The following is a 15,698-nucleotide window of genomic DNA, read 5'->3' on the forward strand; positions in this document are numbered from 1 at the left end:
GAGCTTCATGCATGGAGAGTTTGCAGGATATAGCCCAGAGCAAGGATGGTGCTACAAAGACAGTATTTATTATTTATAAGGCACTTCTGTGAACTCAGGGCTCCGAGGCAGAGCTGTCTATAGGGGCAAGCTTTGTAAGGGAAAAAAACATCGCTTGAAGAAACACTGAATGCATTGCAGCGTGCAGAAGTCATGTTCGTAAGAGACGTTCCTCGGATTACAGAAGTCAGGCTCTCTTGGAGCTCACGTGAGATCTGCTGTGTGATTTACGGGGCAGTTTAATTAACGGTAGGGTTCTTTTAGGTGGTAGTGTGCCCGAAACGCCAGGCCGTTAAAGAACGAGGGGTCTGCTGAGCCAGCATCGGGCTTGGCACTGCCTGGGTGCGGGCTGTGGCGTGGGCTCCCGCAGCGCTCTGTGTGCCACATGGAGATCTACAGGGCGACAGGGACACGCTGCGGCCCTGTGCTGGGGAGCAGGGGGATGTTGTGCACCCACCCGAACACTGGTGCCCCAGTGAAGGCGTGCTGGGCTCCCCACTGCCCAGCCACGGAGCTCGGGGCTCACCACGGCTCTGGGGCTGCTGGGGGGTCACTGTGGCCGCCAGGCTCAGCCACCCCCCGTCTTTTGGGGAGCAGCTTCAGGGCACCCCAAGGCAGTGGGAAGGGCACTCCGGGCACCCCAGGGCTGTCAGGGGCACCCCAGGGATGTCAGGGTGGGCACGCTTGGGATGCCAGGTCATGTACCCAGTGCTACTGGGGGGCACACCCGGGGGCTCTCGCGGAGGAACCCTGGGGCTATCGGGGGGCCCACCAGGGCTATCGGGGGGAACGCCGGGGCTGCTGGGGGCCACGCTAGGGCTATTGGGGGCACACCGGGGCTATCAGGGGGCACAAGAGGGATGTTCGAGGAATGCCGGGGCTATCGGGGGGCACACTGGGGCTGTTGGGGGGCATGTTGGGGCTATTGGGGGCACACTGGGACTATCGGGGGGCACACCGGGGCTATCAGGGAGAATATCAGGGCTATCGGGGGGCACGCTGGGGCTATTGGGGGGCACACTGGGGCTATCGGGGAGAATACCAGGGCTATCGGGGAGCACGCTGGGGCTATCAGGGGGCACACTGGGGCTATCGGGGGGCACACCGGGGCTGTTAGAGGAATGCCGGGGCAACCGGGGGGCACACCGGGGCTGTCGGCGGGCACACCGGGGCTGTTAGAGGAATATCGGGGCTACTGGGGGGCACACCGGGGCTGTCGGGGGGCTGCTGGGGCGTCACAGGAGCTGTCGGGGGGCCCGGGGGCTGCCGGGGGTTGGCCGGGGGGGGCCCGCCGGCGCTGCCGGGGTTGCCGGGGTTGCCGGGGCTGCGGGGCGGCCGCTCCCGGCTGCCATTTCATCGCTCCGCCGCTCGGTCCCTCCATTTTCTCTCCGGCTGCCGGCGGTGCGGGCCCGGTCCCCACCGCCGTCCCGCCGCCCACCCCCCCCCCATGTAGCCCAGCGGCAGCCCCCCCCCCCCGCACACGCCCAGCCGCGGGGCCGCCTCCCGGCATGAGGAGCTGCAAGATGGTGCGGGTGGCCAGCGTGCTGGGGCTGGTGATGCTGAGCATCGCGCTGCTCATCCTCTCCCTCATCAGCTACGTCTCGCTGAAGAAGGACAACATCTTCGGCGCGCCCCGCGCCGCCGGCCCGGGGGGACCCCGCATGTACATGTTCCACGCGGGATTCAGGTGAGGGCGCGGCCCGGCGCGGCTCGGGGACGGGGCCCGCGCATCCCTTCCCTTCCCTCCCCGCCCCTCCCGCACCCCCAGGCCCGCTCCCGCCGAGACCCCCGCCCCGGCGGGCAGCCTGGGCAGGCCCCGCCGCCGCTGTCCGAGCGCTCGCCCGCACCGGAGATGCGGCTCCCGCCGCGCCCAGCCCCGCCGGGGCGTCCCGGGGGGGCGGGAGGGACGGCGGTACCGGGGCGGGGGTCCCGGCCAGATGCGGGAACCGCGATGCCCCGGGGGTGCTGAAAGGCGGGGAGCAGCCCCGCCCCACACCCTGCCCGGCGAGGCCCGGCCCGGTACGGCCTGGTACTGCCCGGTACGGCCCGGTACAGCCCGGTACAGCCCGGTAGAGCCCGGCACAGCCCGGTACAGCCCGGCAGAGCCCGGCAGAGCCCGGCAGAGCCCGGCGCGGCGGGGAGCGGGGAGGCGCGGCCGGCGCTGTCCGTGGTGCTGATGCCGGGCGCGGCGGGGGCGCGGCGGGCAGGGCCAGTAACGGGCTGCGGGTCTGTGCGTGGGTGTCTCTCTGCGTGGGTCTGTGCGTGGGTCTGTGCGTGGGTGTCTGCCTGCCTGCGTGGGTCTGCGCGTGGGTGTCTGCGTGGGTGTCTGCCTGCCCGCGTGGGTCTGAGCGCTCGCTTCCAGGTCCCAGTTCGCGCTGAAGTTCCTGGACCCCTCGTTCGTGCCCATCACCAACTCCCTGACCCACGAGCTGCAGGAGAAGCCCTCCAAGTGGGCCTTCAACCGGACCGCGTTCGCACTTCAGAGGTGAGCGCGCGGCCGGGCCTCCCCTTCGTGTCCTCCCTGAGGCTGTCCCCTTCCCCCCAGGATTTAAGAAAATACAATCAGGGGCTGCTAAATCCGCTGAGCTTGGAGTAATTTGCCAGCGGTGAGAGACAAAGGCTGAATCAGAGCATTTCCCCAGACGGTCACAGCTATCTGGGAAGAATTAATTGTTTCAGAGCAGGGCACCAGGCTGCAGCACGCACTATTTTACCAAACAGAACATGACCCAGTTTCCCGGAGTGCAAGTGAGATTGTCATTACTTCGAGATAAACGGCTGGGTTTTTAAAACTCGAAACAAATCAGGCTGTGGCAGCCATGAAACGCCGTGTTCATGGAGGCCAAAACACGCCCAGCTGAACTTGCCAGCTAACGGCAGTTCTGAGCAAGTGCAGTGCCGCTCTGCCTTCCAGCACCGCGCCGGGCGAGGGGCGGGCGGAGCGAGGGCTGCGGATGGGGGGCTTCCCGCCCGCGTCTGCCGGAGACGCTCTCCTTGCGCGTCGCCTCCTGCCTCCTGTCCGCAGGCTGCGCTGGCTTCCCTGCTCTGTGGCAATGGAAGGGGCTTCTGGGTTCCGTCAGCTTCCTCAGGGCTGCTCCGCGCTTAACGAGAAGTAAAATGGGCTTTCATTTTTCTCACTGTGACGCGAACTTGGTGATGTCTCCCCAGCCTCTTTTGTTTGTTTGCTTTGCTGAGATAGATATATATGTATATCAGTAAATACATACTTTGTAAATTTATAAATATATTTTTTTTACTGATATATATATATATAAAGTTTCTATAAAAGAAAAACAAAGCATTTAGCCACCTGAGCTTGCTACTAGCATCTTGGAGCGACAGTGCCTGCTGTTTCTGAGACCGCCTTCTGACGCCGCTCACACGTCCCACAGCAGGAACCCAGGCCCTCGGCTCTGCAGCTGCGCAGCTGCCAGAGCCGGGACAGGGCTGCTGCACCCCTCGGTGCTGCCCGGCGTGGCTCAGGCTTCTCTCCTCCCTTCTGGTCGCTTTGCAGGCACAGGTCAGTGCTGCTCCCAGCACAGCGGGCAAATAATGCCCTACTAGTGCTGACAAACGCTGCCCGCTGCCCCAAGAAGCCATGGGCCACAGAGAGGAGACAGCACTTTGCCCGCCCCGTCCTTTCCCCGGTGTGACAGTGGCCACCCCTCAGTCTTGCTTCGTTCCTGGCACCACCGGCTCGTCCTTCACAAGTCTAGCTCTGTGCCACCCCTCTGAAGACTTTAGCTAATGCCTCAGGATCTGCCTTCGCGCTTGTCCGTTAGCCATAACCCATAATTAGGGCACCCAGTGGGACTCCATTAATGCTTAGACATTGGAGGATGCAAGCTGGAAGAAAGGTTGTTTGTTTTCCATAAACATGAGCAAACAAAGTGGTATTGGTTTTCTAATTTTATGCCCTGCAAGGGAAATTCCTGAGCAGGGTAGGTTTTGTTTGGTTTTTAAGTATCCCTAATAACTTTTGAAAAAATGCCAGCGTGCTTGCCCAAGTAAGACTTTAAGGAATTATATTTACATAAATGGAGGCAGCGACTGTCGCTTGCTTTTCTGATTCAAAGCTTCTTAATGAGAACACAAAAAATACATGTATTTTAAAAATCAGCTACTGTTGATTCAGCTGAATACCCTGGACTGCTTGGTTTTGCTTCACCACCTCACGGCAGAACCCGTCACTGCCAAAGGTCCGCAGTCCCATACCAAGAGCGAGGCGGAGGTGGAGAGCACCGGCAGCAGGCTCGCCCGCCGGGCCTGTCCCACAGCACAGGCCGAACAGCGTCGCGTACCTCCCCTCGGCAGGGTGACTTACGCCCTGGGTCCAGGCGTTTCATCCTGCCCCTGTTCCAGGAGACACGGACGCACCCTTAGCGTCCATCAGTACCGACCCGTAAAACCAAGCGGAGCGCTAGGTGAGGAGCCAGCTCCGTAATTCCTGCCTGTTGGTATTAATTTAGAAGTCACTGCAGCACACTGCCCAGGAAGGTACTTTACTACTTTTTTTAAAAAAAGAGAAATGTAAGTTTAGCTGGAAAGAAAATCTCTCCACCACAGAAAGAGGGGAAATATAACTCCGTGTTTTCCTTTCCTTTTCTGTTTTATTTTAGGCAAGAAATTCTTCAGCACGTCGACGTAATAAAAAATTTTTCTTTGACCAAGAACAGCGTTCGGATCGGGCAGCTGATGCATTACGATTATTCCAGCCATAAGTATGTTTTCTCCATCAGCAATAACTTCAGGTCGCTGCTTCCCGATGTGTCGCCGATCCTGAACAAGCATTACAACGTCTGCGCCGTGGTTGGAAACAGTGGGATCCTGACCGGGAGTCAGTGCGGGCAGGAAATAGATAAATCCGATTTTGTTTTTCGCTGCAATTTTGCTCCAACTGAGGCTTTCCAAAAAGATGTCGGAAGGAAAACCAATCTTACAACCTTCAACCCCAGCATCCTGGAAAAGTATTACAACAACCTTTTGACCATTCAGGATCGAAACAACTTCTTTTTAAGTCTGAAAAAGCTTGATGGGGCCATTCTTTGGATCCCCGCTTTTTTCTTCCACACGTCAGCAACGGTCACGAGAACACTGGTTGACTTCTTTGTCGAGCACAGAGGGCAGCTGAAGGTCCAGCTGGCTTGGCCAGGAAATATCATGCAGCACGTGAACAGGTGCGTGGCTGTGCCTTGCGTTTAACTTGTCGAAAGACATTTTTGTATTTTGTGTTCTCCCTCTGTACAAAGACAGCTCTAGTTTTCTATTCATGCCTGGTCTGGTCGGCACCGTCTAGCGAGTCAGGACCTTGGCACTGCTCCTTGTCAGAGCAAACGCAGTTTTGTTACTGCTTCGGTGAGTACGTCGGCTATGTCTTCGCAGGCGTGTACACGGCGCAGCGGAGGTGGGCTGGCTGCGCGCGCCGGGGCTCGGGCCGTCCCCGGGCTCTGCTCCTGCCGCCGCTTCGGCAGCCGGGAGGAGCACGGGGAGCCGAGCGAGAGGCTGCGAGCGAAGCACGGCTCATGGAAAGGCTTGCTCTGCTCAGCCAGCGAAGGGGGATGCTGGCAGGCAGCTGCAGGGCGCTCCAAGGAAAACTGTAATGAACCAAAGGAGGGCGAGGGTGCCACCTCCTCAGCAACCGCGCGTGCGAGCAGGAGCCAGTGACCCGTGCTGCTCTGGAGAAGGCACTGCCTCTCCTGGGTGAAAACCCAGAAGGGGACCGCACCACAAGACGTGGTCGATCAGAGTGCTGCGAGGGGGGTTCTGCGCTTGCAGACTGACCTGAGGAGCAGCCTTGGCCTTGTGCAGGCTGTCGGCTGTCGGCACTGACGCTCTCCAGGCAGTGATTTTTTTTTCTTCGAGCAGACCTGTGGCACTGCCCGCGCCCCAGACTAACGCGCCTTTATTTTTTTCACAGATACTGGAAGAACAAACACTTGTCGCCCAAGCGGCTGAGCACAGGTATTCTCATGTACACCCTGGCTTCTGCCATATGCGAAGAGATTCACTTGTACGGATTCTGGCCCTTCGGGTTCGACCCCAACACGAGGGAGGACCTCCCGTACCACTACTACGATAAGAAGGGAACAAAGTTCACGACCAAGTGGCAGGAGTCCCACCAGCTGCCTGCAGAGTTCCAGCTGCTCTACAGGATGCACGGTGAAGGACTGGCCAAACTCACCTTGTCGCATTGTGCCTAAGAACCCAAATCTTGAAGTGCCAAATGATTGTCTAAAAAGTGCCCAAAACCGAATTAAACGTTCTTCAGATATAATTCTAAAAAAAAACCCCAAACCCCACCCTAAAATATTTTCCATAATAATAAGATGCTTTTTAGTCGCCCTTGTCACTGCTCATCAAAGGGTTTAAGCATAGTTAGCAGTGAGGAAGCATTTCTCAATTTCTGTGGATGCTGTTCATGCAGCAGCAAAGTTGAAATATTTTGCATTTATAGATATGCTACTAAGTATGTTTTAAGGTATTTTCATATTTTAGCATTCCACTAAATGCCCTAAATCTCTTAATTTTATTGTCCCTTCCCAATTAGAGTTAGAAATGCTAAGTTTCAAAGGTTTTGCTTCTCTGGTATATGTTGCTATCAGTAGCCCAGCATACCGATATCGCCGTGGCCAGCCGAGCAAGCCACTCGGAATTCCAGCTCATCGTCACTTGCAAGTTCTTCGGTGTGGATCCCGATTTCCACCGCTTGCGTATTTTCGTATTTACCGAATTTTACATTTTTTTAAGAATAACGTGCAGAAGAAGGTCACGATACGGCTCGTACCTTAGCTAGGCGTTTCTGTCGCTCTCAGAATGCTTCAGCGTTGTAACTCAGAGTGGGCCAAATCCTAGTCCTGGTTAGCCGGGCTGAAGCGTGGTCGTTCCCATCCCCGTGGTACTGTTCGGTCTTTTGGTTTCAAAGCCACGTCACCAGGACAAGGTTTCGCTGGAGATGTGGTGGGGGAGACGAGCCCCAGGCCCCCCTGCGCCGGCTCTCGGCACCCTCCGACGATGAGGGCTCCTTCGGGAGGGCGATCCCCCCGAGCTCCCACCCGTCCCTGTGGCCCCACCGACCCCGTCAGCCCTCCCCGTCCCCCCTCCCACGGCCGCCCGGGTTCCGGTATGTCCCAAAGTGCCCTCCAGCCCGCGGTGGCCGTGGGGAGCGTCGCCCAGCGATGCCGGCTCTGCAGGGAGCGGCAACGGCCTTCATTAGCCCAATTAACAGCGCTGGGGCAGGCGGGTCGGCGAGGCTCTGGGTGTCCCCCACTACAGCCCGGGGGTCTCGCTGAGGGGCAGGGGTGCGAGCCTGGCAAGCGGGGCTGGCTGGGCAGGGACCGACTGGCAGCAGGGTGTTTAAAAACGTTTTTTAAAGGGAAGTGAGCACGGCAGGAGGGCAGGGAAGAGGAAATACAGCTACCAGATTTCCCCACTGACAGCTCCAAACCCACGCTAAATTGGCAGCCCCGTTTTCTGGTACTGGCAGCCGTCCAAGGCAGCCAAAGGAAGGCACGGCTTCCTGGGTGCCGCTGGGAGCCAGGCTGCGTGCGGAGAGGACAATCCTTGGGGTCACCTACGGTTTGAAAATGTTGGCCGTTACGTCTCAGGATAAAGGAGCCTGTGAAAGAACTGGGTTTCTTGTTACAACGAGTATGGTTACAAGTATTTTAACATTTTTCTACTATTCTCTATGATGCTGAGAACTGACTATACACTGAAAGAAGATGCAAAATCCAATTTAAAATGATACTTTAAAATGGCACATTGCGATTTTTCTCAGCCTCTTCACCTCCAAGCAGACGTAGGAGGTGAGGAAGGAGATCTCGAGTACCACACCAAACCCGAGCAGCCCGGAGCATCTCTCGGTGCCTGCCACCGCCCCACCATGGCACCGCAGCTCCGCCGGCGCCCGAAGCTGGGTCCTCGCTCTCCACCATGCCCTGGGTGGAGAAGGAGCCGGCAGCTTTCTTCCCTGTTTTAATTATCCCCCATTTTCTGGCTTTTGCTTTCTCAAAGGCTGTTTAGGGCTGGGGGCGTGGGTCTGCACGGACCGCAGCGCTCCCCTCCCCAGCTCCCGGGGCTCCGGCTCTCTGTGCTGCCGTGTCGGTCCTGCGCTCATCACCGCTCCCGCAGCAGAGTACGACCTCTAGCAACCGCTGTTCCGAAGACATAGTCGTGCAGTGGTGGTGGTGTCTCATGCCATACGGTGCCGTATGAGTTGTTCTCGATGTTATCACGTCTTGTTTGTGTCGTAGTCATGCGTGAGGGCCGGGGCCAGCGAGCGGTTTGGCTGTGCTGGGCCACAAAAGACCATCCTGCTTCGATGGCTGCCTGTGTCCCAGGGCAAGGACCGAGCCCCCGACCCCTGCGGGCCCTGGTGCCGGGGTTGCAGGATGGCAGGGGAGCTCCGGCCCCGACCGAGTCCTGCGGGAACCCTGCTCGCAGTGCTGGAGCACGCAGATCGGTTTTGCCCAAAACTAGAAAGAAAGAAGTTGCAGAGGGAAGGAGGAGCTCTGCACTAGTTGTTAGTGAAGTGCCGTAATTAATCATTTCTGATACCTTTTTGTATTGAGCTGCCCAGCAGCTGCGTGTTCGCTAAGGCAGGTCCCTGAGGTGCGTGGGGAAGGGGTGCCCAGCGGCCAGCAGCCAGCTCGGCCAGGAGCCCACCGGGCTGCAGGGCTCACCCCGAACCCCGAGTGACGCCTGCTGGCTTGTGGTTAATGCCAGGTATTGCAATTAAGAGGCTTTTTATCAATTTCATGTGAGGAGTGGTCATTTTTAATCAGCAAATTAGAGAAATGTGAACTATTATCTTTATATTGGCATGAAAGCGGAGGCCAATGTGCTCTGTACAGTTTTTGCTGCGGGCTCCCAGCGGGAGAACGCACTGCTGGACCCGGCGTGGCTGCTGCTGCACGGCGCTTACGTGACACAACTACTTTAAATCAGACGGCGTCGCAAGTAAACACTGCTTAGCCTAAGCAAACGTGTTCCCGTCCGTGCCCCTCGTCCGTCTCCAGGAGGCCGTGTCCGCAGCGGGGATGCTCAGCCCGGGGCGCGGTGGTTCTCCGCGCATCTCCCCGGCGATGCCGCGCGCCTCGTCGGGGTAGTTTTTTAATTTGTCATAATTTATTTTTTTAAATTTGATTTCCCTTCATAAGCACAACGAACTTGGGAAGTTGCCCACAGCTGGAATTTCTGTTCTCCCCACGACTTGCCTCCCCAGCCCGTTTCCCACGGCTGTGCTCGGGGGGGTCTGTGACACCCCCCTCGCCCCCAGCCCCAAGGGCACCGGGGACGCAGCGCTGCGTGTGCCCCCAGGTTGTGGAGGGGATGGCGACGGAAAGGTGCTTTAACGCCCGGTATCTTAATTTGGTCTTGCTTAATTTAAACAAACGGATCGTCCCTCTCAGTCCACCCCGCTCGCAGCGAGGTCCTGTTATGGCTGAAGGCAGCAGACCCTGCTGGGTGGTCTCTGGGGGGGCCCCCCAGAGCTCTGCAGCCCCCTCTACCCCCAGAGAGGGCCGGGACCCCCGTCAGCCCCGGGGCAGAGCCCTGGCAGCGCAGCTGGAACTTTCCAGAGGCACAAAGAGGCAGAGGAGTGCAGAGGAGGAAGCACAAAAACAACTGCAAAGGTTCAGAAATGGGAATACAGAAAAATTACTGACAGAGCGCCATATTGTATCATTGATTTTTAAGCAAAACTCCCCATCGATTTTTCAGAACCACATTGAACATTTCAGAATCATTGATTTTAATAGGGAGTTCTGCCCCAAAATCGATGGTGCGATACAGCCCAAAGTAAATTGCTTCTTGGTATCAATATTTTTGGTCCGAGCAGTTGCAATGTGGAAAACCATCTTAAAATGTGCATCTTTTGGTTTTGCCTGTTTTCTTAGACGCTCTTTGGATTCTGCTTTCACAGAGAGCCCAGAGGGGAAGGGCAGCTTGTGCCGAGTGGCGGGACCAGCAGCGACCCGGGGTGGGCTCTGCTCCCCCGGGCCGGGAAAGACCCTCCTGATGCCTCGCGGTCAGACCGGGCTCTTCCCCAAACCCCCAGTTTCAGGCTGGTGGTCTTTGTAGAACCTCGTGTGAGGGGCACCGTGCATCCCAGAGTGGCGAAGCGGGGTGACCCCCCACCCCACTCCGCGTTCGCTCTGACAGGTCTGGGCTCGGCGTCCTTTTCCCACCGCGCCGGGGTTCTGGCACGTCTAAATGTGGCTTTGCAGAAAGCCAGGTCTGAGCTGGAGGTGGCACTGGCTGCCCCGAGGAGGGGTCCCCGGCGCTGGCTGGGGTCCCTCGGCTCAGCCTGGCGTGCCCTCGGAGCAGGTCTAGGCTGGGCTGCCCGCGGTGGGCTGCTGCACCCCGGGGGAACGTGTCGGGCTGTGCTGGGGTCTGGTGGAGGGGTGAGGGTGAAGGGGGCAGCCAGGACAGCGGCTGGGGGGAGAGGCCCTCGGGACCTGCCTCTCTCCAGCCGAAAACGCCTTGCCACAGAGCGCACGAGCTGCTCTCGGCTGGCAAATGCGGGTCCCCATGCTGGGGGGTGCCGCAAACGGCACCCGCGTTCGGCATCGCCTTGGCTGGACTCGTCCTTCCCTTCTGTCCCGCCCCAAATGTCCCTGCCTCTGCTCCCCAAACCGATACCTGGCGGTTCAGGGAGCACCCTCGCTGCCCTCACTGAATGTCCCGGCAAGCAGGCACAGCGAGAGGAAAGCACGCGTAATGCAGCCTGATCAATATTGGTAAGGACAAAACGTTGCAGTTTACAAAACCAAGAGACATCTTCCTGGCGAGCTCCACGGGAAGGGGCCGGCGGGACGCAGAGCCCACTCGGCCCGGGGCTGCCGGGACAGCATCCCACACGCCGCGGGCAGCCGACGGCCGCATCCCGCTCCGGCCCCTCTGCTGCTGGGATGGGCGCCGGGACCCGCAGCCGGGGGCACCCACGGGAGCCGGGCAGGGGCTGTGGGGAGGGGGGGACGTAGGGGGGGACGTACCCACGTTACCTTCTCCGCTGTTGTACATCGTGGGTTCGTGTTTTGTTGCTTGCATCTTTTCAGTGAAGGGTAGCAAGATGCATTAAAACAAAGCCATTTGGGGTCCCGGTTGTAGCTGTGGAGTGTACCAAAAAGCAAGCGTCTGTGAAGTAGAACTGACTGCGAATGGAGGCTGTGGGAAGAGACGGGTTAGAAAAAAGCCGTTTTTCTGTAAATGAATGTGTCTTTATTCTAATGGCTATACAGTTCAATGCCTGATGGAGTTGTTTTCAATTAAAAAAAAAGATAAATATTTTAAAAAAAAGAAAAAAAAATGCCATTATTGTAATAAAGGATTCGTTGTTTAACAGCCATACTAAAAGCATTATTTATTTTTAAATGGCTAATGTTCACAAGGGGCCAGGGCGCAGTCTCAGGTGAACGGCAGAGCAGCGCGTGGTGTGGAACACCCCGCGAGCCAAGCCGGCGTTCAGCCCGGCTCCCACGAGAGCCTCCGCGGCGCCGGGGGTCCGGGACGGGCTGGCGTGCGTCGCAGAGCGGGGCCCTGGCTCCTCTGGTGACGGAGTACCACGTCCGCGTCGTGAGCATCGTTTGCGGAGAACAACGCGACAACCCATTCGGGATCTCTCAGCAATGTGATTCTTTGGTGTGAATGTGCCTGCAACCGTTGACTCCTGTGCCAAAACACAGCATTGAATGCGTTGTTTTTAAATAAAATGTTTTACTGTGCATTGAAAGTCTGTAAAACTCAGCTGCGTCCGCTTCTTCCTTCTTATGATTTCCTGAACTCTTTATTGCTGATAAAATAACGACCGGCCGGCACCGGGAGGGTTTCTGCGCTGTCGGCACGCTCTGCTGAGCACCAGAGCGTCGTTTTAACCAGAAAACCTTCCGTATTTTGAAGGATACGCTGTGGGGTGGGAAACGTGCTCAAACTGCATCAGAGCATGCCCTGGGTGCTGCACCCTAGCAGCATCTGAGCACAGCCTCACGCCGCCCGGGTTTGATTTCAGGTGCTGGACTAACCGGAGTCGAGGCGAGAGAGGTTGGGGTCTGGTGCTGCGCCCCGCCGTCGGTTGCTCTCAGGACACCGGTGACGGATGCTCCGCAGTCGACGTGGCGTGTGCCTCGCTCAGCCCCGCGTCTGGCATGCGGGTCTCCACGCAGGGCCCCGGCACTGCCCGAGCTGCACCCCAACGCCCGCCCGGACCGGCTCACCCGCTCCATCCCCTGGCCTCAGCCCCGCGTCGTCCCCGCGCTGCGATGGCGGGCTGCCGAGGCCAGAGGAACATTGTGGTAGAGCTGGCGTGGATGGGGCTGACCGAGACCTCCCGTGCGCCCTGGCCCTGTTTCTCGGAGCTTTTCTGCTCTCTGGATGTGGCTGGTGCTCAAAGCCACCCCAGGACGTCTGTCTCTGGGACAGCTTGCTCTGGGCTTGCTCTGGCACGCGTCAGGCACCCTCACCACCAAAACAGATTGAAACCCCACACTTGCGCGTAAACGGGACGGATCGCTGTGCTGCTGCACCTGGGTGGGTGTTTCCAGAGCAGGGCGAAAAGCCTGGGCAACCAGTCGCTCATCTTTGGAAAGTGTTTTAGCGGGTAATATTCAGTGCCATACAAATGAAAAACCATTTTCTTCCCGTGTGACTTGCGTGCTTCCTACCACCAGGACGCGCACAAATAAATCCCTCGACATATCTATCCTTGAAGCGGTGGTGGGAGAGCGGCAGGTGCCCTGTCCCCATCCGGGAGGCAGGACACCGCGCGCAGCGGGGGGAGCAGCCACGTCCTCACCCAGGGGTGCACCCGCCGGCGCGGGACCCTCCCTTGGGCTGCCCCCCATCCTGCCCACGTCCCAGGGCCGCCGCGTCGCCCGCTCGCCGTGCGGGGACCCCCGGGACCCCGCGTCCCCAGCCCTGCCGGGTCTCTCCACGCCGGCGTCGCTGTTTCCCAACACTTCCCACAAACCAAACAAGCCGGGGCCCTCCTGCTCCCAAGACAAATATTGCAAACTGGGTCCGGTTTTAATCGTTAACCACGGTCTTCGCCAGCCAAGTGTGCCATCAGCCACGCCGGGACGGCCCCGACTCCCCTCTTGCAGCCGGGGCCCGCCGAGCCGGGGCTGTCCCACGAGAGGGGCAGAGCAGAGACCCCCGAGCAAGCAGCCCCCCTCCTCCGCAGCACCTCCAGCTTCCCCATCCTGTGCCTCGGGGGCTGCGACCCCCATCCCCAATGGGGCTGCTGCTTCTGCTGGGCAGGGATTCCCGGGGGGCAACGGGGCTGGCGGCCGCTCGGGGAACCCCTGGCAAGAGCAGCCTTCTCGGGCTGGGATTTGTTGCCCCATAACCCGACTTCTAGCGTACTGATGGGGGAGGAAAAACCCTTTGCTCCATCTTTCCACTTATAAATCCGAGGAAGGCTCCCCAGAGCCTCTGCCCCTCGGTGCCGGGGCCGGAGGGTGCTGGCGGCGGGGGCAAGCAGCCCAGCCGGGGTCTCGCTTCCCCTGGGCAGCCCCTGAGCCCTTTTTCCTGTTTATCCGTTCACGCTGGTAAAGCTGGATTCAGCTTTCTGAGGCCTGTTCTGCCCTCTAAACTGCCCCCTGGCAAACCCAGGGGGAAAATCCCGTATTGTCCGACTTGCCTTTAACTACTACGTAAGTGAAATCCTGCCTGGGAGGAGAAAAATCACAAGGAAGGTTGGTTCTGCTTCCCGTGAGCAAAGCGTAGTCCCCGGGCAGCAGATACACCCGGGGCCAACGCAGGACGAAGTCCCCTCTGGACCCGCGTCCCGCCGCGCTGCCGTCACGGGGAGGACGTCACGGGGGGCCGGAGCCAGCCCCTCTGCCCTCCGCAGAGAGGAAAGGACTTGCGAGAGCAATTTCAAAACACCGAAAGAAAACACTTGCAATATTTGTTTAAAAGCAGGTTAAAATTCTGTGTGCTGTCGCCAGTCGGTTTGCGCTCGCTGCTTGAAGGGGCAGCCGCCCCGTGCCTGTGCCACGGCCCACCCCAGCGTGAGCGGGGAGTGCGGGGCTGTGGGCGCGGGTGATGCACCCCTGGACGTGCCCTTCCGCGGGCGCTCGGGGTCAGCCAGCCGGCGTTGCAGCCCTTCTCGTCCCCACGCTCAGAGGTGCGTGTGGGTGCTGCGGGAAACGGCGGAGTCGAACCCCTGGTGAACAAAAGCGGAGAGGAATTGAAACTCAGACAGCCAGGGGGGCCTCAGAATCACAGAATCCCAGCATGGTCGGGGTTGGCAGGGACCTCTGTGGGTCACCCAGCCCAACCCCCTGCCCAAGCAGGGTCACCCAGAGCAGGCTGCACAGCACCGCGGCCAGGCGGGGCTGGAATATCTCCAGAGAAGGAGACTCCACAGCCTCCCTGGGCAGCCTGGGCCAGGGCTCCGTCACCCTCAGAGCCAGAAAAAAAAGAGGGATGCTGAGCAAGAAAGCCTGGGGTGAACCCAGCCAGGCCAGGTCAGCCCCCGGGTCCGTCCCATCCCACCGGCCCCTCGGGCACTGCACGGCTGCTTGGCCCAGGGGAAGGGGCAGCGAGGGCACCTGCAGCGTCTCGCGAAGTCCAGGCGGCGGGAAGGGAGCAGGAGGCAAGCTAAGAAAGAAACCTCCCTCCTCCCTCCCTCAAGAGCGGAGGCAGAGGGAAAACCTCTGGCAAAGGCAGCTGTGCCGGCCGGGAACGCCGCTTCACCAAATCACCAAATCACAGAATCATTGAGGATGGAAAAGACCTCCAAGATCACCAAGTCCAACCACCACCCCAACACCCCCATGGCTGCTGAACCACGTCCTGAAGTGCCACATCTACACAGGTTTTGAACCCCTCCAGGGATGGGGACTCCCCCACTGCCCCGAGCAGCCAAAGCCCGCCAGGCTGGGAGCAGCCACCGGCCGCCCCGGCTCGGCTCCCACCAGCCCTGCCCGCGCCTGCTGTCAGCAGGGGTTCGGTTTGCCGGGGTACCACACGACACCCGAGCACCCTCCATCGCACCAGGGCACAGGTCTGGCAGGCACAGGGGCCTCGGGGAGCCCGGTGGAGGACGCCGAAGCAGGCTTCGCAGCCCCCGCCACGACGACGCAGCACCCGGAGGGCGGGCGCCGCGGCACGCGAGCAGCGTCGCGGCACGACGTACCCGCCGCGTCAGTCACAACCGCGCCGCGCGCTGGTATTGGTAGGGTTGTGAGTTGACCACCGAGAAGGTTTGGACATCAATTTGGCGAGGGGCCAGCGTTCGACACTGCCGCGGGCAATCCAACACAACGACGGAGCGCAAGGGGCAGGCGCAGGTTGGAAAGAAAAGGCCAAAGCCAGGCCTTCTCTCCTGAATCTTGAAAACATCATTTTGTCAGAAAAAATAATCAATTTCCCACCTTTCCCACATTAATTTAAAGAGAGCGTAATGGAGCGAGACGACTGGTGCGGCCGAGCCCTGGGAACGCGCCCCGTCCTGCAGCCAGCCTGCAGCCCCCCGGGTGGGCACACGGCCGCAGGAGCCTCCATTTCTTCATTTTTAGGAGAGAAAACTCTGCAGCACTTTGAAGCAAATGAAGTAACCCAAAGACAGGCAAAATGCACCCTGCAGCGAACAGTCCCAGTAACAGCAACCAGTTCGCACAGGGAGCAGCTGCCCAGTCCGACTCCTGATGCTCAGC

The 15,698-nt window shown here is 59.3% G+C and overlaps 1 protein-coding gene across 1 annotated transcript; it reads left to right on the top strand.

Annotated features, from left to right (window-relative positions):
- Nucleotides 1-1,364: 1,364 nt before the first annotated feature.
- Nucleotides 1,365-11,003, top strand: LOC142358855 (alpha-N-acetylneuraminate alpha-2,8-sialyltransferase ST8SIA3-like). Its single transcript, XM_075411049.1, has 4 exons — nt 1,365-1,726; nt 2,402-2,524; nt 4,659-5,216; nt 5,957-11,003. Exons 1-4 carry the CDS (start codon nt 1,548-1,550, stop codon nt 6,237-6,239), a joined length of 1,143 nt encoding a protein of 380 aa, XP_075267164.1. The 5' UTR covers nt 1,365-1,547; the 3' UTR covers nt 6,240-11,003.
- The last annotated feature ends 4,695 nt before the right edge of the window (nt 11,004-15,698 follow it).

This window comes from Opisthocomus hoazin, chromosome Z, assembly GCF_030867145.1.
Source record: "Opisthocomus hoazin isolate bOpiHoa1 chromosome Z, bOpiHoa1.hap1, whole genome shotgun sequence".
NCBI classification, from domain to species: domain Eukaryota; kingdom Metazoa; phylum Chordata; class Aves; order Opisthocomiformes; family Opisthocomidae; genus Opisthocomus; species Opisthocomus hoazin.

Excerpts from the sequence above, each read along its gene's own strand:
- LOC142358855 (XM_075411049.1), top strand. The coding sequence starts at position 1,548 with ATGAGGAGCTGCAAGATGGTGCGGGTGGCCAGCGTGCTGGGGCTGGTG. Across the intron at positions 1,727-2,401 it reads ATGTTCCACGCGGGATTCAG|GTCCCAGTTCGCGCTGAAGT; the intron begins GTGAGGGCGCGG and ends GCTCGCTTCCAG. Across the intron at positions 5,217-5,956 it reads ATCATGCAGCACGTGAACAG|ATACTGGAAGAACAAACACT; the intron begins GTGCGTGGCTGT and ends TTTTTTTCACAG.